This window comes from Cherax quadricarinatus, unplaced genomic scaffold (assembly GCF_038502225.1).
Source record: "Cherax quadricarinatus isolate ZL_2023a unplaced genomic scaffold, ASM3850222v1 Contig4620, whole genome shotgun sequence".
In the NCBI taxonomy this organism is placed as follows: Eukaryota; Metazoa; Arthropoda; class Malacostraca; order Decapoda; family Parastacidae; genus Cherax; species Cherax quadricarinatus.
Genome location: NW_027199646.1, coordinates 1 through 25963, shown reverse-complemented (window position 1 = coordinate 25963; position 25963 = coordinate 1). Strand labels below are relative to the sequence as shown.

General features: G+C 38.4%; 1 protein-coding gene across 1 annotated transcript; it reads left to right on the top strand.

The window, feature by feature from the left end:
• Positions 1-314: 314 nt before the first annotated feature.
• On the top strand, positions 315-21069 carry LOC138852164 (GATOR complex protein Iml1-like; the record flags this gene model as incomplete). Its single annotated transcript, XM_070081853.1, has 5 exons — positions 315-424; positions 8749-8872; positions 15280-15486; positions 17167-17241; positions 20840-21069. Coding segments are annotated over 5 exons (731 nt in total), but the record flags the coding sequence as incomplete, so codon positions are not given.
• Positions 21070-25963: the final 4894 nt, after the last annotated feature.

Sequence of the window (25963 nt, the reverse complement as noted above, 5' to 3'; positions counted from 1 at the left end):
TTGTTATTATTATTGCTGTCCTTGGCAGCTATAGCATTTTAGAGTCCAACCATTTGATAAAACATTTTATTTAGGATCAGTTTTACTTAAAGGCCTGTAACTGCATGAGTGTGTACTCATCTGGTCGCAGGGGTTGATTCACAGCTCCTGTATTTGTTTTTTTGTTTTTGTTTGGGTTTTATTACAATACAAACTTTACACAAAGTTCTTTGTAACAGTTCTGGATATCACCATGTTTTGAATTTAAAATGTGATGTGTACTTATACATATATATCTTGCAATAAAGCATCTGAAGCAATTTTGACTCCTGCAGGCATCAACAAGCCATGTACACAAACACTTTATGAGGGAGACGAGGTGTCTCCACCACATTCAGTTAAGGTCGGCTCAAGCAGCGGCACTTCTCCTAATGACAATTCCCAGGTAATTGAGTTTTTTTGTGTTTTCTTGTTCCGAATAATAAGTCTTTACATATCAGATTTAACAATCTCGTAAGTACAGTATTTCATTTTAAGCAGAATAACAGTACAGTGGTACCTTGACTTACGATTTTAATTCATTCCGCTACTGAGCTCGTAACTCAATTTGCTCATACGTGTCAATTAATTGAAATTAATTGAAATGCCATTAATCCATTACATTCCCAAAAAACCACCCCAGGGACAGGAGAAAATACTTCAATATAACACTAATATCAACTCTATGGCTTATTTATCTATCAGAATTGATCTAATATGACATAAACACTATAAGTAACATAGAAACATGATAAATACTACTTTAGAATAAATAAAATAGGCCATAATATGGCGAGTGTCCAGGACCAGTCCGAGCATATAAAATCATTACTGCTCCTTCCTATAATGTGTTCTTTGGTCCTGGGTAAGAGAAAATGGAGTTTTTGAGAGGCTAACTGCATTAGATCACTAGTGTGATATATGATTATCTTGGAAGTAGGTTATTGACTTATTTCATGAAGCCCACCATTTATTATTGAAGTAAATGTAACAATATTAACAGGAATCATAAAAAAAATTATTTTTCTATAATTGGCTCGTGGAATACAGTGGACCCCCGGTATTCGATATTAATCTGTTCCTGAGAGCTCATCGAATACCGAAAATATCGAAAAGCGAATCAATTTTCCTCATAAGAAATAATGGAAATCAAATTAATCTGTGCAAGACACCCAAAAGTATGAAAAAAAAAAAATTTACTACATGAAATATTAAGTTTAATGCAAAAGAATAATTCCAGCAAGCGTGCGTGAGCGTGTTAGATAGGAGTGAATGGAGACGAATGATACTTGGGACCTGACGATCTGTTGGAGTGTGAGCAGGGTAATATTTAGTGAAGGGATTCAGGGAAACCGGTTATTTTCATATAGTCGGACGTGAGTCCTGGAAATGGGAAGTACAATGTCTGCACTTTAAAGGAGGGGTTTGGGATATTGGCAGTTTGGAGGGATATGTTGTGTATCTTTATATGTGTATGCTTCTAAACTGTTGTATTCTGAGCACCTCTGCAAAAACAGTGATAATGTGCGAGTGTGGTGAAAGTGTTGAATGATGAAAGTATTTTCTTTTTGGGGATTTTCTTTCTTTTTTGGGTCACCCTGCCTCGGTGGGAGACGGCCGACTTGTTAAAAAAAAAAAAAAACAATAACAATAGAATAATTGACACTTACCTTTAATGAAGATCTGGTGATGATTGATGGGATGGGAGGAGGGGAGAGTCTTAGTGTTTAGAAGGGGAATCCCCTTCCATTAGGACTTGAGGTAGCAAGTCCTTTTCTGGGGTTACTTCCCTTCTTCTCTTAATGCCACTAGGACCAGCTTGAGAGTCACTGGACTTCTGTCGCACAACATATGTGTCCATAGTGGCCTGTACCTCCAGTTCCTTTATGACATTCCTAAAGTGTTTCACAACATTGTCAGTGTAATAGTCACCAGCACGGCTTGCAATAGCTGTATTAGGGTGATTGTCATCAAAAAAGGTTTGCACTTTAAGCCACATTGCACACATTTCCTTAATCTTTGAAGTAGGCAACTTCTTCAATTTCTCTATCCCCTCCTCCGAAGCAGTTTCCTCAGGTGTGGCCTCTTGCTGTTGAAGATGATCTAGCAGCTCATCAGTGGTTAGTTTGTCATTGTCCTCCTCCACCAACTCTTCCACATCCTCCCCACTAACCTCCAACCCCAAGGACTTCCCCAGTGCCACAATGGATTCCTCAACTTGCATACGCTTCTCAGGGTTAGCCTCAAATCCTTCAAAATCCCTTTTGTCTACACATTCTGGCCACAGTTTTTTCCAAGCAGAGTTCAAGGTCCTCTTAGTCACTCTTTCCCAAGCCATACCTGTAATGTTTATACAATTGAGGATATTAAAGTGATCCTTCCAAAACTCTTTTAGAGTCATTTGAGTTTCTGTGGTCACTACAAAGCACTTTTGAAACATAGCTTTTGTGTACAGTTTCTTGAAGTTGGAAATAACCTGCTGGTCCATGGGCTGCAGGAGAGGAGTGGTATTAGGAGGCAAAAACTTGACCTTAATGAAGCTCATGTCCCCAGAAAGTCACTCTGCCAAGTCTGTAGGATGACCAGGGGCATTGTCTAATACCAGGAGGCACTAAGGTCTAATTTCTTTTCAATTAGGTAATTTTTCACAGTGGGGGCCAGTGCATGGTGTAACCAGTCATAGAAAAAGTTCCTAGTGACCCATGCCTTACTGTTTGCCTTCCACAGCACACACAAATTAGCCTTGAGGACATTGTTTTTTCTGAACACTCTGGGAGTTTCAGAGTGATACACCAATAAAGGCTTCACTTTGCAATCACCACTAGCATTGGCACACATCAACAGAGTAAGCCTGTCTTTCATAGACTTATGTCCTGGGAGTGCCTTTTCCTCCTGAGTAATGTAGGTCCTGCTTGGCATTTTCTTCCAAAACAGGCCTGTTTCGTCGCAATTAAACACTTGTTCAGGTTTCAAGTCTTCACTGTATGTAATCCTTGAATTCCTTCACATATTTTTCAGCTGCTTTTTGGTCTGAACTGGCAGCCTCACCATGCCTAATCACACTATGTATGCCACTACGATTCTTAAATCTTTCAAACCAACCTTTGCTGGCCTTAAATTCACTCACATCAGCACTAGTTGCAGGCAATTTCTTTACCAATTCGTCATGCAACTGCCTAGCCTTTTCACAAATGATCGCTTGAGAGATGCTATCTCCTGCTATCTGTTTTTCATTTATCCACACCAATAACAGTCTCAACATTTTCTAACACTTGCGGTCGCTGTTTCGTAATCACAGTTGCACCTTTTGCAAGAACAGCTTCCTTGATTGCTGTTTTCCTGGTCACTATAGTAGAGATGGTTGATTGGGGTTTATTATACAACCTGATCAGCTCCGACACATGTACTCCACTTTTGTACTTTGCAATTATCTCTCTTCATTTCAATAGTCATTAGCACCTTTTTTCTTGAAGGGTTGGCACTAGAAGCTTTCTTGGGGCCCATGGTGACTTATTTTGCAGAAACAAGCACCAAAAACAGTGATAATGTGGAATGTACCAAATGTATCCTTAGATGCGCGCACACTGGCTGGCTTGTAAACACTGGCACACACGGGGCAGTTCAGGCCACATTTGGACACGTCTTGTACGAATCGTATCGAATACCAGGTTTTCGATCGGATACCGAGGCAAAATTTTTGTGATATAATGCATTGAATACTGGATTTAGCGAATACTGATGCCATCGAATACCGGGGGTCCACTGTATTGGAAATGTTCCAAATATTTTGGGATTTGTGTGGGAGTAAAGGGCAAGATATTTTGCAAATATCAAGAACTTAGCAACTTTATTTTTTGTAGAATAACTAAAGATAATTGATAACCTCCAGTGAGAACATCATTCTAGCATTGTTTTATAAGTACCAAGTCCCAAAACCGCCTTTCGTTGTGCCATTTAGGCCAGGGTTCTTGCCAAATGTCATTTTCAGTCAATATTTTTTTTTTAGTAATTTTTTTTTTCACTCATAACTCAGATTTTGGTTTGCAACTCAAAGCAAAAAATCAATCAAGTGATGGCTTGTAACTCGGAAAACTCATAAGTTGGGGCACTCGTAAGTCAAGGTACCACTGAATATGAATTGTAAGAGATTTTGTTTTACTGGTACAGGTTCACATCCCTTTATCCGAAACCTTTGGGGCCAGTAGTGTTTCGAATTTCAGAATTTTTCAAATTTCAGAATGAAGGTGGGGTCTAGGGCAGCACCCCATAATCGAACATTAACACTGCAGCAAAAACATATGAATACTCACACTAAGTGGGATAAATAAAGACTACAAATAATACTGTACTAAGGTTTATAGAGTAATATACTGATAAATGAAATAATGGGATAATTATAGACTAGCAGAAGCTTTTTCACCACAGATTTTCAGACATTTTACACCATTATGCTTCTTAAATTTCTGCAGCCAACCATCTGAATATTGACACTCACCTTCAATGTTCAGTTTTTCATGGTATATTCTAGCTCGTTTCATAACCAACAAACCAGTCAGTGGCATACGTTCATCTCTTCGTTGTCGAATCCACTCCATTAGCACACAGTCAAGATATTCGTTTTTTTTGCCCTGTGCAGTGTTTTCCTATTTTTCATTAGTTTTTGGTCATCACTGTCACTATAATACTTCAGTAATGTGTCTTTCTGTTTCTTTAAATCATAAACAGTAAGACGTTGCACTTACACACCACGATCGAGCTTCTGAAGTAACGCTACTTTCTGCGTTAATGATAACGTCAGATGCTTCTTTTTCTTTTTCTCACTCTTACCCATAGAGGTATCTGCAGCTCTTTTTGACATTTTCACAGTGAAATAAAACAGTCAAAAAATAAAGAGGAAAAACAAAATATCAGCAAACAGCAGACATGTGTGAACACTACAAGCGCTGAGACGCAACTGACACCTGCCACTCTGGCTGTCAGTGCTGAGTCACGCTGCCACATGGCAGCGTTGGAGTTATGAAGAGATGACTGACGCTCCACACTCCACAAAAAAACTACAGTTTTCGGAACTTTTTGAATTTCAGAATTTTGGATAAAGGGATGTGGACTTGTATGTGATGTATAAAAATACATGCTTCTGTATATTATTTTTCTTTGGTTGAAATATCTGTACTGTTCATGTATGATTTGCACTACTCTTGTATGATATATTGTATTGCTGTATAATTTATACTGTACCTCTGTGATGTATACTGTTTCTGTATGATTTGTATTGTTCCTTTATGATTTGTACTGGTACTGTATGAAGTATACAGTTCCTGTATGATGTGTATTATTTCTATATGATGTGTACTGTTTATATGATATGTACTGTTTGTGTATAATTTGTACTGTTACTGTATGATTTGTACAGTTCCTGTATGAAGTATACTGTTCCTGTATGATGTGTATTATTCCTGTATGATGTATACTGTTCCTATATTATTTGTACTGTTCCTGTACAATTTGTGCTGTTCCTGTATGATTTGTGCTGTTCCTGTATAATCTGTGCTGTTCCTGTATGAGGTGTACTGCTCTTCTGTGAGGTATACAATTCCTCTGTGAGGTGTACTGTTCCTGTATGAGGTGTACTGTTCCTCTGTGAGGTGTACCATTTCTCTGTGAGGTGTACTGTTCCTGTATGAGGTATACTGTTCCTGTATGGGGTGTACTGTTCCTGTATGAGGTATACTGTTCCTGTATGAGGTGTACTGTTCCTGTATGAGGTATATTGTTCCTGTATGAGGTATACTGTTCCTGTATGAGGTATACTGTTCCTGTATGGGGTGTACTGTTCCTGTATGAGGTGTACTGCTCCTGAATGAGATGTACTGTTCCTGTATGAGGTGTACTGTTCCTTTGTGAGGTGTACTGTGCCTGTATGAAGTTATTGTTCCTATAAGAGGTGTACTGTTCCTGTATGATGTGTACTGTTCCTGTACATGGTGTACTGTTCCTGTACATGGTGTACTGTTCCTCTGTGAGGTGTACTGTTCTTGTATGAGGTGTACTGTTTCTGTATGTGGTGTACTCTTCCTGTATGAGGTGTACTCTTCCTGTATGTGGTGTACTGTTCCTGTATGAGATGTACTGTTCCTCTGTGAGGTGTACTGTTCCTGTATGAGGTGTACTGTTCCTTCATGAGGTGTACTGTTCCTCTGTGAGGTGTACTGCTCCTGTATGGGGTGTACTGTTCCTGTATGAGATGTTCTGTTCTTGTGTGAGGTGTACTGTCCCTGTATGAGGTGTATTATTCCTCTGTGAGGTGCACTGTTCCTCTGTGAGGTGTACTGTTCTTGTATGAGGTGTACTGTTCTTGTATGAGGTGCACTGTTCCTCTGTGAGGTGTACTGTTCTTGTATGAGGTGTACTATTCCTTTATGAGGTGTACTGTTCCTGTATGAGGTGTACTGTTCCTTTATGAGGTGTACTGTTCCTGTATGAGGTGTACTGTTTCTGAATGAGATGTACTGTTCCTCTGTGAGGTGTACTGTTCCTGTATGAGGTGTACTGTTCCTGTATGAGGTGTACTGTTACTGTATGAGGTGTTCTGTTCTTGTATGAGGTGTACTATTCCTCTGTGAGGTATACTGTTCCTGTATAAAGTGTACTGTTCCTGTATGAGATGTTCTGTTCTTGTATGAGGTATACTCTCCCTGTATGAAGTGTACTGTTCCTCTGTGAGGTGTACTGTTCCTGTATGAGGTGTACTGTTCCTGTATGAGGTATTCTGTTCTTGTATGAGTTGTACTGTTCCTGTATGAGGTGTATTGTTCCTCTGTGAGGTGTACTGTTCCTCGGTGAAGTGTACTATTCCTATATGAGGTGTTCTGTTCCTGTATGAGATGTACTATTCCTCTGTGAGGTGTACTGTTCCTGTATGAGTTGAACAGTCTCGGGCCCCTGACACTTATTGTATGGTCTCTTAACGTGCTAGTGACACCCCTGCTTTTCATTGGGGGGATGGTGCATCGTCTGCCAAGTCTTTTGCTTTCGTAGTGAGTGATTTTCGTGTGCAAGTTCGGTACTAGTCCCTCTAGGATTTTCCAGGTGTATATAATCATGTATCTCTCCCTCCTGCGTTCCAGGGAATACAGGTTTAGGAACCTCAAGCGCTCCCAATAATTGAGGTGTTTTATCTCCGTTATGCGCGCCGTGAAAGTTCTCTGTACATTTTCTAGGTCGGCAATTTCACCTGCCTTGAAAGGTGCTGTTAGTGTGCAGCAATATTCCAGCCTAGATAGAACAAGTGACCTGAAGAGTGTTATTGTTCCTGTATAAAGTGTACTGTTCCTGTATGAGATTATTGTTCCTGTATGAGGTGTACTGTTCCTATATGAGGTTATTGTTCCTGTATGAGGTGTACTGTTCCTGTATGAGGTTATTGTTCCTGTATGAGGTGTACTGTTCCTGTATGAGATTATTGTTCCTGGAAGAGCTGTACTGTTCCTGTATGAGGTGTACTGTTCCTGTATGAGGTTATTGTTCCTGTATGAGGTTATTGTTCATGTAAGAGGTGTACTGTTCCTGTATGATGTGTACTGTTCCTGTATGAGGTTATTGTTCCTGTACAAGGTGTACTGTTCCTGTATGAGGTATACTGTTCCTGTATGAAGTTATTGTTCCTATATAAGGTGTACTGTTCTTCTGTGAGGTAGACTGTTCCTGTATGAGGTGTACTGTTCCTGTATGAGGTGTACTGTTCCTGTATGAGGTGTACTGTTTCTTTGTGAGGTGTACTGTTCCTGTATGAGGTGTACTATTCCTCTGTGAGGTGTACTGTTCTTCTATGTGGTGTACTGTTCCTCTATGAGGTATACTGTTCCTCTGTGAAGTGTACTGTTCCTCTATGATGTGTACTGTTCCTGTATGAGGTGTACTGTTCCTCTGTGAAGTGTACTGTTCCTCTATGATGTGTACTGTTCCTGTATGAGGTGTACTGTTCCTCTGTGAAGTGTACTGTTCCTCTATGATGTGTACTGTTCCTGTATGAGGTGTACTGTTCCTCTGTGAAGTGCACTGTTCCTCTATGATTTGTACTGTTCCTGTATGAGGTGTACTGTTCCTCTGTGAAGTGCACTGTTCCTCTATGATGTGTACTGTTCCTGTATGAGGTGTACTGTTCCTCTATAAAGTGTACTGTTGCATAATGTGTATTTTTATACTATACAACATGTGCTGTTATACAATACGTGTACAGTGCCTAGAGAGAGAGGTGTGTCTCCTTTTACTGTTACTACCGACTTTCTGTATATTTTTAGTATTAGTGTACCTTGTTTAATGGTGATGATCATTTAGGGTCTGACCTAAATATAATTGTTGTTTTTAAAATGATTGATACAGTGTTTTTCTTGTGTCTCGTCTGGTAGCATATCAGAAGCTCTTCTTAGTTTGTTTTATTTCATGTTTAATCTCTAAGATGAATACCAAATAGTTTTTTTTTCATGTAAGGAATGGCATTCAGTTTTTAAGGACTGCAGAATTAATACTAGAAGAGTACAGCTGTAAATAAATTAAAATTTATTGAGACATTAACATGTCGATATATTGTTTGCTGTAGATTTTGCCTGAGGCATTTAGAATTTGTGTAAAAAAAATTATTTGCACATGAAGTAATTTGAGTGAATTTTTGCTTTAATTTTACTGATTTGCCTTATGTCATTATAATAGTTTTTATATTTTTCTTATCAGTTGCCAAAGAATAAACAAAGTGTCCTCCGTCCAGGAAGATCGCTGATTAACCCTTTTGATCCTTCACATGTTACCATCAAACTGACATCAAATCGCAGGAGATGGATCCACATATTCCCAAAAGGTATTCAGCACTATTCTTTCATCTAATTCAATGCATTTATTAATAGTTTATAAATGAATGTCTTGAAGATTTTTTTTTTCAACACACCAGCCATCTCCTACTGAGGCAGGGTGACCCAAAAAAGAAAGAAACTCTTTCACCATCATTCACACATAATGACTGTCTTTGCATAGGTGCCCGGATATGATAGTTTAGATGTCACTCCAAACAGCCAATATCTCAATCCCTTCTTTTAAAGTGCAGGCATTGTACTTCCCACCTCCAGGATTCAAGTCCAGCTAACCTGTTTCCCTGAATCCCATCACAAAATATTACCCTGCTTGTCAGGTCCCAGAAACCACTTGTCTCCATACACTCCTATCTAACATGCTCACATGTGCCTGCTGCATATCCAGGCTGCTTGCACACAAAATCTCTTTTACCCCCTCCCTCTATCCTTTCCTAGGATTAATATATTTATTAATTTTTTAGTCCTGTTATGTACTAGATTCATGCTGTTTAGCTATGAATGGAATAAGGAGTTATAGTTAGCGAATTTAATGACTATGAGAGGTATTAATATGTTCATTATAAAGGATAATGCATTACTTTGTTGAAAATAATAGATGATGGAACTCATTGCAGATATGAATGAGACTGTTTCAAATGCAAGAAAAGTTTTCATGTCCAAAACAGTTATGATATGAGAAGTGATGTGTTGCATTATGGAGAGAGTAGATTACTGTTATGTATGAAATGAAGAAGTGGAATATTTAGGCATCCTTGAGAGTGTACCTTCAAGTGGTTGCCTAAATTGTTTTTATATTCTTCCTCCAAGGTTTTTCTTTACTATTTGATAGTCTCATCCTATCAACTTCAGTTTTTCATTGCTGGTAAACTGTAATGAGGGAAAAAGGTTCTTGTAACTATTGGCATGTGTAAGTGCCATTTGATCTCTTTTATATAGACTATGTACTTTCTATTTTGGTTTCCATGCAATAACTTGAGAAAGCTTCTTCTGATCATCTTCAAAATTTTTACATTAATGTTTTTCCACTTAGAAAGTTGGGATTGTTATTGGATTGTGTAGGTGCTAATTTGCTAATTTTATTTTATAAATGGTGTGGTATTTTGTTTCCTTGAGATAGCTTGACTACTGTATGCCTATTTTCAATGGCTTCTGTGAGATAATTGGAGAATGTATCTTCTGTTTGGCTTCAAACTTTTAGCACTGGTTTTATTTTCTTTGCATGGATTTTGGATTGTGTAAATTTTGATTTTCTGAATTTTAAATAAATTTGTTTCTGCGCAATAACTGGAAACTGTCTTCTGATAAGCTTCTGACCTAAAAAGCTAGTACTTATACAGTAAACCCTCAAGTAACAAGTGAGTTATGTTTGTGAAAATCAGCACTTAAATAAAAATTGTGATAGGCAGGAAAAGAAAACATAGACCTTCCATTATAAATGACAATAAAAACCAATGTAAATACTATAATGATCCACAGCTTCACAATCCAGCACATGCAGCAGCTAGGAGGATTGGTAAAGCATACCGTGAATGTAGAACCCCAGACCTGCTTAGAATCTTCCAAGCTGCACTAACAAATGCAAGGAATAGAAAACAAGAACTTAGGCAACACAAATGGGAACAATTTGTTAGTGGATTAATTAGGTCCACCCCTTTAAGTTTGGCTTGGAAAGGTATAAATAAAATAATCAGGAAAAAGACTGGCAATGTTGCTCATCCCTTTTCTCTTGAAAAAGCAAATGACCTCATAAATGACTGGTCCAAAACATCCAGGCATGAAAACCTTCCATCTCACATTAGAAAAAATTTAGAGAGTGCTTCTGAAGAAATGTTGAAACTGATTAATTTTATGAACCAAAATATTTATTAGAGTGATTGCCTATGATATTCTCAGACCTCTAAGGCACGTGCCTGATAATCCTTTGTTGGCACTGTATAATACCAGTTACATTGAAGGAGTTCTTCCTACTTCCTGGAACAATAGTCTTAGTGTGCCTATCCCTAAGCCCCCAACAGCCTGATACATTTAGACCGATCTCCTTAACTAGTTGTCTTTGTAAAACTTTTGAAAGAATGATACCCAACAGACTGCACAACAGAATCAGATGCCAACTTTCCCCCTACCTCTATGGGTTCATGAAAAGTAAAAGTGTGCAGAACTGTATTTCCACCTTTCTCACTGCACACACTTCTACCAGTTTTACCACATTTCTTGATCTAAAATCTGCATTTGATATTGCAAACAGAACTGTTATACTGCATGAACTAGCCAAAATGAATATTGGTGGTGGCCTACTTTGCTGGATAATAGGATACCTGTGAAGTAGAGTATCCTCTGTTCTCTACCAAGGCTTTAGAAGTGAGTCTAAAGAAATGTCCCTAGGTACACTGCAGGGAGGAGTTCTCAGTCCCTTGTTATTTAATATTCTGATTAATGCTCTCCTAAATGCTCTACCTGCCTCACCTAAACATATAGCTATAAGCTATGCTGATGACATCATGATCCACACAACAGGGTATAAGAAGATGAGTACCATTCCTAATGAAGTTCAAACAATTTCTAATCAACTTGACCTCATAATATCTTCCTCTAAAACAAAGATATTAACAAGCAAATGACATCCCCCACCCATGTATTTGCAGGGTGAAAACATTAGCTACATTAAAACTTACAGATATCTTGGTGTAGATGTACCCTCTAACAAATCCACTATACCACAACTAAATAAGAAATGCAAAGATAGGCTAAATGCTCTCAAAGTTGTTGCTGGCTACAACCCCAACTATGGTGCTTATATGAGAATTGTGAGAATGATGTATATAGCCTATGTTAGGTCCTTAATTGATTATGCTGCTCCCATGTTGATATTAGCCAGAGAAAGTTCTCTCCGACCCTTGGAGTTAATGCAAAATGAAGCTCTCAGAATTATTCTTGGTTGTCCCAAATCTACAAAGGTTTTTAATATGAGGAAGGAGCTTGGTATTTCTAGTATCAGTGATAGGATTGTTGAGATTAACACTGTACTCGGTATCAGAATGTTAAGAATTGAATCAGACACTGTCACAATGAATCTTACTAAGTGTCTAGAAGTAAATACACACAGATCTAAATGGATTGTGAAAACATGCAATTACTAAGTTTTATAACCTGCATGAACGGTATCATTGTAGATAACAAGAGCATTTCACCCCTCCATGGAAGATGTGTTCATTTAATATCACATACCTGCAAGTCCTTCCCAAGAAGCTCATTGCTAGTAATCCCTTCCTTAAATCACTTGTTAAAGCAACTGCTCAAGAAGAAATTTCTCACCTAGCTGGTAGTAATAAGTTATCACAAGTTATATACACTGATGGATCTTAACAGGAGTCTTCTGGTAGGGCTGCATCTGCTCTTGTTGCCACCTCCCTAGTTAAGAACGATAATAAACTTGATAAATTAGACACATGTGCAACTCTTGGGTATCTTTATTGAGGAAACGTTTTGCCACACAGTGGCTTCATCAGTCCATACAAAGGAGAATCTTGAAGAACAGGAGGAGAATGAGGTAATCAGTCCCTCAACCTTGAGTCGATGTGTTCAGTCCATCAATCTTGTATTCTATTCAAGATTGATGGACTGAACACATCGACTCAAGGTTGAGGGACTGATTACCTCATTCTCCTCCTGTTCTTCAAGTTTCTCCTACGTATGGACTGATGAAGCCACTGTGTGGCGAAACGTTTCCTCAATAAAGATACCCAAGAGTTGCCCATGTGTCAAATTTATCAACATGTCGGTTCTCTGAACCATTCATCTACAGATAATAAACTTGTTGAACTAGGCATAAGAATTAACAACTGGGCATCTACACTGCAAACTGAATTGTTTGCAATCCTAATAGTGCTAAAGCTAACTTATGACACTGAGCTTGACTCTATCATCATTATTGATTCTATGCCATCACTGAAGGCTCTTGACTCATATAAGACTCCAACAACATGCTCATTGGAGAAGCCGGGTATCGATACTCAAAAATCTAGGACAAAGGAATTAATGTACAATTGCTATGGATCCCATCACACATTGGATTACTCCTTCATGATAAAGTTGATACGTTAGCCAAGAAGAGTACCCAGAACGAGAATGTAGAATATAACTTTGGTATATCTGTGTCTAGCATTAGGAATAATATTAGGAGAGAAGTAAATAATGAAAATGATTGTTATAGGAATGCAGTTAGAAGCCTGAGTAGATCAGTAACCCACTATGATAACATGAATATAGATAAGTATGTGTATGGAGCACCTTGCAATGTAAACAGACTGAGTGATGTTGTAGTGGCCAGGCTTAGGCTTGGTTACAAGTACTTCTGGCAGTTTGGGAGACACACAGATGATGATCAAACTAAATGCAAATTATGTGATCAGGCATATGGTCACTGTCTTGAACACTATGTGCTTAATTGTCCACTTATTGAGGAATACAGAGACAGACAGTATAATAACCTATGTGACATGTCAAGATATTTTATTAATGAAAATAAGATACTAGATATACTAAGCAAATTTCCTAAATTTGCTTGTAACAGATAAGTGAACTGTAGATATGAAGATATAAACCCATATGTACACCTGTTAACCCTTTTGGAGCCTAGTTCCTAGGCCTTTTGTGTATCCATATGCTCTTGTGCTTCCGTCCACAGGATGCATAGGGGTGCACAATAAACTAGCCACTTCAGTGGCAAAATCTAAAATCTATCTGAAGTGAAGAACACAGGAAGAATAGGGCTATTTTCCAGCTATTTTCAAATTTGCCAATAGATAATTTTAATAGATACAAATTACTACATTATAGGTAGTAGGTTGGTAGACAGCAACCGCCCAGGGAGGTACTACCGTCCTGCCAAGTGAGTGTAAAACGAAAGCCTGTAATTGTTTTACATGATGGTAGGATTGCTGGTGTCCTTTTTTCTGTCTCATGAACATGCAAGATTTCAGGTACGTCTTGCTACTTCTACTTACACTTAGGTCACACTACACATACATGTACAAGCACATATATACACACCCCTCTGGGTTTTCTTCTATTTTCTTTCTAGTTCTTATTCTTGTTTATTTCCTCTTATCTCCATGGGGAAGTGGAACAGAATTCTTCCTCCGTAAGCCATGCGTGTTGTAAGAGGCAACTAAAATGCCGGGAGCAAGGGGCTAGTAACCTCTTCTCCTGTATATATTACTAAATGTAAAAGGAGAAACTTTCGTTTTTCCTTTTGGGCCACCCCGCCTCGGTGGGATACGGCCGGTGTGTTGAAAGAAAGAAAGAAGAAATTACTACATTTAATTCTAGCTTAGTCTGATTGTCATTGCTCGTTTATATAATGTGGTGGAGAAGGCTGATGTGGTTCTTCTGAGCTGAGGTGGATGGCTGTGCTTCTTGTGTTGATGTGGACACATAGTTGCCAGTAATTGATGTTTGTACTCCTGCTGTGTAAACTGTTTATCTTCAGGCAGAGATGTTTTGTCTTAATCTTTTAAAATGTGGTGATTCTCTGCATGATAAATTAGCACAAGCTTGCACTTGAAATTACTTGTTGCATTTGTGCAGAGAAGCAAGTGAAGCAGTCCTTAATTGTCTTAACACTAGTTACAAATTGGTTTTGCATGCTAATATAAATTCTTATAGCATACACTTCTATGTATGCCATCAAGAACTGTAACTGTTTTGGGACTGTAACTGTTTTCAGCAATCATTTCATCAAAGTCAGCATTGTAAGTTTGCCTGTCTGTGATCAGCTGATGCACTCTCACCTCTGAACTTTGTTATGAAGCTGAATGCACTTATTAATTTGATTAAAAATATAGCATTCATCAGGCATAACCTGAAGGTAAATAAATATTCTTCTTCTTCTTGCAACGTACCAGCCGTATCCCACCGAGGCGGGGTGGCCCGAAAGGAAAAACGAAAGTTTCTCCTTTCAAATTTATTAATACATACAGGAGAAGGGGTTACTAGCCCCTTGCTCCCGGCATTTTAGTCGCCTCTTACGACACGCATGGCTTACGGAGGAAGAATTCTGTTCCACTTCCCCATGGAGATAAGAGGAAATAAACAAGAACAAGAACTAGAAAGAAAATAGAAGAAAATCCAGAGGGGTGTGTATATATATGCTTGTACATGTATGTTTAGTGTGACCTAAGTGTAAGTAGAAGTAGCAAGATGTACCTGAAATCTTGCATGCTTATGAGACAGAAAAAAGACACCAGCAATCCTACCATCATGTAAAACAATTACAGGCTTCCGTTTTACACTCACTTGGCAGGACGGTAGTACCTCCCTGGGTGGTTGCTGTCTACCAACCTACTACCTAGGAAATAAATATTCAAGTGATAAAAAAAAAACATTCTTTTCTTTTCAGATCAGACTGGTGTTCTAATCCAGCAGCATCACTATCATGACTCCAGTAGTAGAGCAAAGGAGGACGAATTGTCATCTTCCTTCAAAACTACTGATAATGAGGTGAATCATCCTCAACCCATGTCTTCAACACCAGCTAGGAGCCCTGCAGCTGCAGACCTTGCTGCACCTCACCCAAAGACTGTCATAGCCCAGCTGAACCAAGAAAGTAAGTTTTTGCATTTACGGTCAGTGCAGTTATTTATGTAATTTAGTGAGATAATTGGGAATAGATAGTTTCCTTCATCTTATTTGAAGATAGACATTAAAGAAAAATAACAAGAGGCAATTTTGTTGGAAAAGATTATTCATTTTGTCTTTAATCTTTCATGCATGGAGTAGAAATGGACATTTTGTAGATTCTATAATACTATTTTTATGTTCATGTATCTATATGTCTTTGATGGTGTTGGGGAGAGGCGTACGATTAAATTATGCAATGCTTAGTGGAAGAGTTTGGGAGGGTGTGTAAAGAAAGTTCAAAGTGAACATAGATAAGAGTAAGGTGATGAGGGTATCTTTTGAGATAGGTAAAGAAAAATTGGATATCACATTGGAGGGAGTGATTATGGAAGAAGTGAATGTGTTCAGATATTTGAGAGTAGATTTGTCAGCAAATGGGTTTATGAAGGATGAGGTTATCCATAGAATTGATGAAGGAAAAAAGATGGGTGGTGCATTGAGGTATCTGTGGAGACAAAGAACATTATCCATGGAGACAAAGTAGAGAATGTATGAGAGTTTAATGGTACCAACACTTATATGGGTGTGAGCATGGATTGTAAATGCTGCAGCAAGAATTAGGCTGGAGGCAGTGAAGATGTGTCTAAGGGCAATGGATGGTGTAAATATTATGCAGAGAATTTGTAGTGTGGAAATTAGGAGGTGTTGTGGAGTTACTAAAAGTATTATTCAGAGGGCTGAAGAGGGGGAGGGGGTTGTTGAGACGGTTTGGTCATTTAGAGAGGATGGAGCAAAATAGGATGACTTTGAGGGTGTATAAATCTGTAGTGGAGGGAAGGAAGGAGAAGTGGTCATCCTAGGAAAGGCTGGAGGGAGGAGGGTAAAAGAAATTTTGCGTGCAAGGGGCCTGGACGTGAGCAGGCATATGTGAGTGCGTTAGAAATTAGTGAGTGGTGGCGAATGGTTTTTGGGACTTGACGAGATGTTGGAGTGTGAGCAGGGTAATACTTTGTGAAAGGATTCAGGGAAACTGGTTAACTGGACTTGAGTCCTAGAGGTGGGAAGTACAGTGACTGCACTTTAAGGAGGGGTTTGGGACATTTGTTGTTTGAAGTGACGTCCACACTGTTGTATCTGCATGTCTCTGCTAAGACAGTGTTAGTGTGAATGATGATGAAAGTTTTTTTTTTTTTTTTTTGGGTGGGTGGGGGGTCACCCTGCCTCAGTGGGAGATGGCCAGCATGTTAAAAAAAAAAAATGGTTTTTATATATGAATTGTAAATGTAAATAAAAGTGATGAGAAATGTTTATAAAGAAAGAATTGAGTAATATTAATAAAAAAGTATGAGTAGTAATAGCATAATGAGGCATAAGTAGGTGAACCATTGTTGTACACGATTGTGAACTATCAATAGTATAGTTAAACTACCACAGTAAATTCTCCCTCGCACCATGAGGGCTCTTTCTTCATTATTTTTTGTTTTATCCCTCCGTATTTACTTTAATTCATCAATATGATTGTACGAGTATGTGATGAATTTGTTGGTAATAATTGTACTGTATATAGTTATTTACTTTCATGCTTATGTCAAGGCTGAATTAATGGAATTTTAACTGTGTATTATATTGGGAATATTGTATAAAATTTTTCATCTTTGTTATGCAGATGTAAACGGTGGTCGTCGAGATCCTCGTCCACGGGCGTCTTCGTCACTGGCCAGTTCACTCACATCGGTTGACAGTAATGTAGCATTTCACATGTAGAATTTCTTTTAGTAAATTATATTTACTTACTATTCATCATTTCAGATTACTGTAAATTTTAACATTTATGTCCTTTTTTTACATATACAGTGGACCCCCGGTTAACGATATTTTTTCATTCCAGAAGTATGTTCAGGTGCCAGTACTGACCGAATTTGTTCCCATAAGGAATATTGTGAAGTAGATTAGTCCATTTCAGACCCCCAAACATACACGTACAAACGCACTTACATAAATACATTTACATAATTGGTCGCATTGTGAGGTGATCGTTATGCGGGGGTCCACTGTAGTATGATCAAGTTAAGCAGACACTATTATAAAGGTGCCAGGGATATTGTCATTTGTGAGGACTAGAATATCACACTTGTTCACAGTGAAATGCTTCTGCTACTGTTTTGACCACAATATTAACTTAACCAAATTATCTGTTGTCTCTTCAGACTGGGTATATGACTACAGTTCAATAGATATGTGATATATGATAGAGGCAGCTTATCCTATACTAATTGCTCTAAAATGTAATTTTATACCTCTGCTGCTACTACAGAATTCTGAAAATAAGATCATAAAAATAGTGGAGCACTACAATAGTTCTACTGGACTTAGGGCAGGTTCTGATAACACCCAGTCACTGCCATGCATGTACTTAACTAACTGATATTTAAATCTACAAAAAGTGCTTGCTTCATTACACTGCTAAGCAGTTTGCTCCGCTACACTTCTATTGCCAAAATGGTATAAATTTTTGTAATGGATACTGACAAGTGGTTGAAAATACACATGAGCAAACACTAGGGCATATTTGTTAGAAAATATTTTGGTGCTGGGACCCTTATCAATTTATTCCCAGGACTGTAACATTTTCTAATAAATTCTTTGTATATCCTGGTATTTGCTCAGATAGCTTTTAAAATATGTTAATGAATCATGGCTTTCCTATATTCCTTCTTTTTTGGACAAATATGACCATTTAATGCATGTGGAGTATCCTCATTTTTTAGGCAAATTAGTAAAAAAATCTAATTTTTTATAATATCCATTTTCTGTGCTATGGTACTTGACCCTTAATTTGAAAATCAGTTGTAGGATTTAATTAAAAATGCATGCATTAGATTGCCTACATCCAAATCTTTTCTTGTAAAATATTTTCATATGAATGCATGTACAGTATTAACCCGTAAACGATCCAAATGTATATATACGTTTTTTCAACATTTGAAAGTATGTAAAAAGAGTAGATCTTCTTTTTTTTTTTTTTGTACATTTGAAAACGTGTAAAAAAACTTTGATCTACTTTTTTTTTTGTTATAGTATTTGAAAATATGTAAAAAAAAACATAGATCTACTTTTGGAGCACTACACATGTGAATGTAGATCTGCTTGGACCATAGGAGAAAGAAACTTATGATGGCATTTCGGTCAGACTTAAACCATTAACTAATCAATGGTACAAGTCAGATATATGTTGCAAGTATATGGAAAAGGTAGTAAGTTATTAAATGCTGTAAAGAGCTTTTATGAGGATAGTGAGGCTCAGGTTAGGGTATGTAGAAGAGAGGGAGAATACTTCCCGGTAAAAGTAGGTCTTAGACAGGGATGTGTAATGTCACCATGGTTGTTTAATATATTTATAGATGGGGTTGTAAAAGAAGTAAATGCTAGGGTGTTCGGGAGAGGGGTGGGATTAAATTATGGGGAATCAAATACAAAATGAGAATTGACACAGTTACATTTTGCTGATGATACTGTGCTTATGGGAGATTCTAAAGAAAAATTGCGAAGGTTAGTATATGAGTTTGGGAGTGTGTGTAAAGGTAGAAAGTTGAAAGTGAACATAGAAAAGAGTAAAATGATGAGGGTATCAAATGATTTAGATAAAGAAAAATTGGATATCAAATTGGAGATGAGGAGTATGGAAGAAGTGAATGTTTTCAGATATTTGGGAGTTGACTTGTCAGTGGATGGATTTATGAAGGATGAGGTTAATCATAGAATTGATGAACGAAAAAAGGTGAGTGGTGCATTGAGGTATATGTGGAGACAAAAAAGGTTATCTATGGAGGCAAAGAAGGGAATGTATGAAAGTATAGTGGTACCAACACTTTTGTATGAGTGTGAAACTTGGGTGGTAAATGCAGCAGCGAGGAGACGGTTGGAGGCAGTGGAGATGTCCTGTCTAAGGGCAATGTGTGGTGTAAATATTATGCAGAAAATTCGGAGTGTGGAAATTAGGAGAAGGTGTGGAGTTAATAAAAGCATTAGTCAGAGGGCTGAAGAGGGGCTGTTGAGGTGGTTTGGTCATTTAGAGAGAATGGATCAAAGTAGAATGACATGGAGAGCATATAAATCTGTAGGGGAAGGAAGGCGGGGTAGGGGTCGTCCTCGAAAAGGTTGGAAGGAAGGCGTAAGGGAGGTTTTGTGGGCGAGGGGCTTGGACTTCCAGCAGGCGTGCGTAAGCGTGTTAGATAGGAGTGAATGGAGACGAATGGTATTTGGGACCTGGCGATCTGTTGGAGTGTGAGCATGATAATATTTAGTGAGGGGATTCAGGGAAACTAGTTATTTTTATATAGCCGGACTTGAGTCCTGGAAATGGGAAGTACAATGCCTGCAATTTAAAGGAGGGGTTTGGGATATTGGCAGTTTGGAGGGATATGTTGTGTATCTTTATATGTATATGCTTCTAAACTGTTGTATTCTGAGCACCTCTGCAAGAACAGTGATTATGTGTGAATGAGGTGAGTGTTGAATGATGATGAAAGTGTATTTTCTTTTTGGGGATTTTCTTTCTTTTTGGGTCACCCTGCTTCGGTGGGAGATGGCCGACTTGTTAAAAAAAAAAAATCCTCGGGTTATTTGTGTATTGTTCCAGTCACTGTATTGTGCCTTTTTGTTCTTCATTAATGAGAATACAGTGGACCCCCGCATAACGATCACCTCCGAATGCGACCAATTATGTAAGTGTATTTATGTAAGTGCGTTTGTACGTGTATGTTTGGGGGTCTGAAATGGACTAATCTACTTCACAATATTCCTTACGGGAACAAATTCGGTCAGTACTGGCACCTGAACATACTTCTGGAGTGAAAAAATATCATTAACCGGGGGTCCACTGTATATCAACATTTAAAGAGATTCGGTCTATGAAACTCAGAGGAGATAGGTTATGTGGACAGCATATAGTTGTGTTTACTCTGATAGTGTCTTGCTCATGTGGTGGGTGTAAGCTTAACCTCTGATATTTAGTCAAATATGAGGTTGACTTGTATGTCTCAATTTATAATACAGTTTGATGACATATGAGCTTCCCGAATTTTATGATACATGTATATTTATTGTGAAAAACTAATACATACATGTATTGCTAGAGCAGAAATTAACATATACAGTACAAAAAATCTAATTCTTTACCAGTTCATACTGAACTTACTTAAAAATATATTATTTGAAAAATTCACTACAGTATTTTTGAATAACAGATAGTAATTCTGAACTGAATTAATTATTTGTAATCAATAATTTTGAGATCCTTTGATTTAAGGAAGATGTCAAGCAAGCACCTCATGTTTCAGTATCGTTACGTGGTGTTGCCACACCTCAGAAAACAAATAGTGGAGGGCTGCGCACTGTAACAGGAGGAACCACTGGCAAGGCCAAGTGCCCTGCAACCTTACTCTGGGGTGCAACTGGTGAGCAGGAATGGACTGCTGCTCTCACAACAGGTAACTATTCTGTCAACGGTGATCTCTTAGTTCGTGGTTTAAAGGTAGTGTATTTCTTTTTATAACCCTTTGCAATAAAGTTAAAAAGTGGCATCCTCAGGATCAGAGCCATTCTATTTTGTAATTAAGTCTTTTAGTATACTGTACTGGTTTTTGAGAGTAGAGTACTACCTATTTGAACAATATTGACAAAAATGTTACTATTTTAAAAAGTCTGCACTACTCTTATATATAATTATTTACCTCACTGGTTGTGTCCCACCAAGGAAGGATGACCAGAAAAAAGGAAATATACACCATTATTCATTCACTATTCATCTTGTCAGAAGTGTGCAAATGTCACAATTCAAATAACCCTCTGAACTGTAACATCCCTACCTATCCTTCAGAGAGCTTTTATTATAATTCTCACCTCCAGGACTTAAGTCTGGCTAACTGATTTTCCTGAATTCCTTTATAAATGTTACATATCAAAACCACTTGCTTCCACTCACTTCAGTCTAACACATTCACACATGCCTGCTGGATGCTGAAGCCCCTACTATTTTAAACCTCTTTCGTTCCCTCCCTCCGGCCCTTCCTGGGATGACCCCTTCCTCTCAGTCTCTTCCACCCCTGATTTATATATGCACTTTGCCATCCTACACTTCTCCATCCTTTCTTAAAATTCAAACCATTTTGCAACCCCTCTTCTGCCCTCTGAATAAAATCTTTCATAACCAACACCATCTTCTAAATTCTACTCTCTGAATTCTCTGCATGACATTCACTTTGCACATTGCTCTTAAACATGACACCTACATTACTCCTTGCTGCTACATTTAAAACTCATACCTCACTTCCATATAAAAGGGGTTGCTAATGCTGTATTCTGGTACATTTTCCCTTTTTGCTTCCATAGATAAATTTTTTTCACTACAGATGCTCAACACACTACATGCTTTTTTGTTTCCCATTTGTCTATTCAGTGGTTCACCTCGTCTTTCATAGACTAATCTTTTGACATGTTGATTCTCAGATACTGTATCTAAATACATTTGCTTCCTCCAGACCCCTTCCCTACAGTCTGATACCTAATTTTTTCACTGCCTTAACTTTTGTTACTCTCGTACCTTGCTCTTTTCTGTGCTTCATTCAATTTCCTTCTTTTACACTTCCCCCTTTTCCAACTTCTCTTCAGAATTTCTCTAAAGAACTGTATCATTAGAATGAGCAGTTGTGACACCTCTTTCTGCCTATACTCTGAAGGAGAGGTGGGGATATTGCAGTCAGAGGGTAATCTCATTGTGATATCAACACATTTCTGCAAAGACAGTGATTTAATGAATGATGGTGAGTGTTTTTACTTCTTTGTTGTCAAGAAACAGCTGTTGGGATTTAAAAAAAAAGCATTAATTGAGAATAAAAAGTAAATGTATAATTATGTGACCCAAAAATTAAATACAGCCTCTCCTCACTTAGTGATGTACACATTTACCAATGACCTGGACTTACGATTGGCTCTCTGACCAGTATGTATACCTAAATAATGTATGTTAGAGCTGATTTCCTGTATAATGTTTATTACAATATACAGTACACTACTGTATTAACATTTAAACATATACTAAAAATGTTATAAATGGTGCAAAGATGACATTAAAACAATATCAAAGATTATTATTTTTTTATATTAACACACTGGCCGATTCCCACCAAGGCAGGGTGGCCCGAAAAAGAAAAACTTTCACCATCATTCGCTCCATCACTGTCTTGCCAGAAGGGTGCTTCACACTACAGTTTTTAAACTGCAACATTAACACCCCTCCTTCAGAGTGCAGGCACTGTACTTCCCATCTCCAGGACTCAAGTCCAGCCTGCCGGTTTCCCTGAATCCCTTCATAAATGTTACTTTGCTCACACTCCAACAGCACGTCAAGTATTAAAAACCATTTGTCTCTATTCACTCCTATCAAACACGCTCACGCATGCCTGCTGGAAGTCCAAGCCCCTCGCACACAAAACCTCCTTTACCCCCTCCCTCCAACCCTTCCTAGGCCGACCCCTACCCCGCCTTCCTTCCACTACAGACTGATACACTCTTGAAGTCATTCTGTTTCGCTCCATTCTCTCTACATGTCCGAACCACCTCAACAACCCTTCCTCAGCCCTCTGGACAACAGTTTTGGTAATCCCGCACCTCCTCCTAACTTCCAAACTACGAATTCTCTGCATTATATTCACACCACACATTGCCCTCAGACATGACATCTCCACTGCCTCCAGCCTTCTCCTCGCTGCAACATTCATCACCCACGCTTCACACCCATATAAGAGCGTTGGTAAAACTATACTCTCATACATTCCCCTCTTTGCCTCCAAGGACAAAGTTCTTTGTCTCCACAGACTCCTAAGTGCACCACTCACTCTTTTTCCCTCATCAATTCTATGATTCACCTCATCTTTCATAGACCCATCCGCTGACACGTCCACTCCCAAATATCTGAATACGTTCACCTCCTCCATACTCTCTCCCTCCAATCTGATATTCAATCTTTCATCACCTAATCTTTTTGTTATCCTCATAACCTTACTCTTTCCTGTATTCACCTTTAATTTTCTTCTTTTGCACACCCTACCAAATTCATCCACCAATCTCTGCAGCTTCTCTTCAGAATCTCCCAAGAGCACAGTGTCATCAGCAAAGAGCAGCTGTGACAACTCCCACTTTGTGTGTGATTCTTTATCTTTTAACTCCACGCCTCTTGCCAAGACCCTCGCATTTACTTCTCTTACAACCCCATCTATAAATATATTAAACAACCATGGTGACATCACACATCCTTGTCTAAGGCCTACTTTTACTGGGAAAAAATTTCCCTCTTTCCTACATACTCTAACTTGAGCCTCACTATCCTCGTAAAAACTCTTTACTGCTTTCAGTAACCTACCTCCTACACCATACACTTGCAACATCTGCCACATTGCCCCCCTATCCACCCTGTCATACGCCTTTTCCAAATCCATAAATGCCACAAAGACCTCTTTAGCCTTATCTAAATACTGTTCACTTATATGTTTCACTGTAAACACCTGGTCCACACACCCCCTACCTTTCCTAAAGCCTCCTTGTTCATCTGCTATCCTATTCTCCGTCTTACTCTTAATTCTTTCAATTATAACTCTACCATACACTTTACCAGGTACACTCAACAGACTTATCCCCCTATAATTTTTGCACTCTCTTTTATCCCCTTTGCCTTTATACAAAGGAACTATGCATGCTCTCTGCCAATCCCTAGGTACCTTACCCTCTTCCATACATTTATTAAATAATTGCACCAACCACTCCAAAACTATATCCCCACCTGCTTTTAACATTTCTATCTTTATCCCATCAATCCCGGCTGCCTTACCCCCTTTCATTTTACCTACTGCCTCACGAACTTTCCCCACACTCACAACTGGCTCTTCCTCACTCCTACAAGATGTTATTCCTCCTTGCCCTATACACGAAATCACAGCTTCCCTATCTTCATCAACATTTAACAATTCCTCAAAATATTCCCTCCATCTTCCCAATACCTCTAACTCTCCATTTAATAACTCTCCTCTCCTATTTTTAACTGACAAATCCATTTGTTCTCTAGGCTTTCTTAACTTGTTAATCTCACTCCAAAACTTTTTCTTATTTTCAACAAAATTTGTTGATAACATCTCACCCACTCTCTCATTTGCTCTCTTTTTACATTGCTTCACCACTCTCTTAACCTCTCTCTTTTTCTCCATATACTCTTCCCTCCTTGCATCACTTCTACTTTGTAAAAACTTCTCATATGCTAACTTTTTCTCCCTTACTACTCTCTTTACATCATCATTCCACCAATCACTCCTCTTCCCTCCTGCACCCACTTTCCTGTAACCACAAACTTCTGCTGAACACTCTAACACTACATTTTTAAACCTACCCCATACCTCTTCGACCCCATTGCCTATGCTCTCATTAGCCCATCTATCCTCCAATAGCTGTTTATATCTTACCCTAACTGCCTCCTCTTTTAGTTTATAAACCTTCACCTCTCTCTTCCCTGATGCTTCTATTCTCCTTGTATCCCATCTACCTTTTACTCTCAGTGTAGCTACAACTAGAAAGTGATCTGATATATCTGTGGCCCCTCTATAAACATGTACATCCTGAAGTCTACTCAACAGTCTTTTATCTACCAATACATAATCCAACAAACTACTGTCATTTCGCCCTACATCATATCGTGTATACTTATTTATCCTCTTTTTCTTAAAATATGTATTACCTATAACTAAACCCCTTTCTATACAAAGTTCAATCAAAGGGCTCCCATTATCATTTACACCTGGCACCCCAAACTTACCTACCACACCCTCTCTAAAAGTTTCTCCTACTTTAGCATTCAGGTCCCCTACCACAATTACTCTCTCACTTGGTTCAAAGGCTCCTATACATTCACTTAACATCTCCCAAAATCTCTCTCTCTCCTCTGCATTCCTCTCTTCTCCAGGTGCATACACGCTTATTATGACCCACTTCTCGCATCCAACCTTTACTTTAATCCACATAATTCTTGAATTTACACATTCATATTCTCTTTTCTCCTTCCATAACTGATCATTTAACATTACTGCTACCCCTTCCTTTGCTCTAACTCTCTCAGATACTCCAGATTTAATCCCATTTATTTCCCCCCACTGAAATTCTCCTACCCCCTTCAGCTTTGTTTCGCTTAGAGCCAGGACATCCAACTTCTTTTCATTCATAACATCAGCAATCATCTGTTTCTTGTCATCCGCACTACATCCACGCACATTTAAGCATCCCAATTTTATAAAGTTTTTCTTCTTCTCTTTTTTAGTAAATGTATACAGGAGAAGGGGTTACTAGCCCATTGCTCCTGGCATTTTAGTCGCCTCATACGACACGCATGGCTTACGGAGGAAAGATTCTTTTCCACTTCCCCA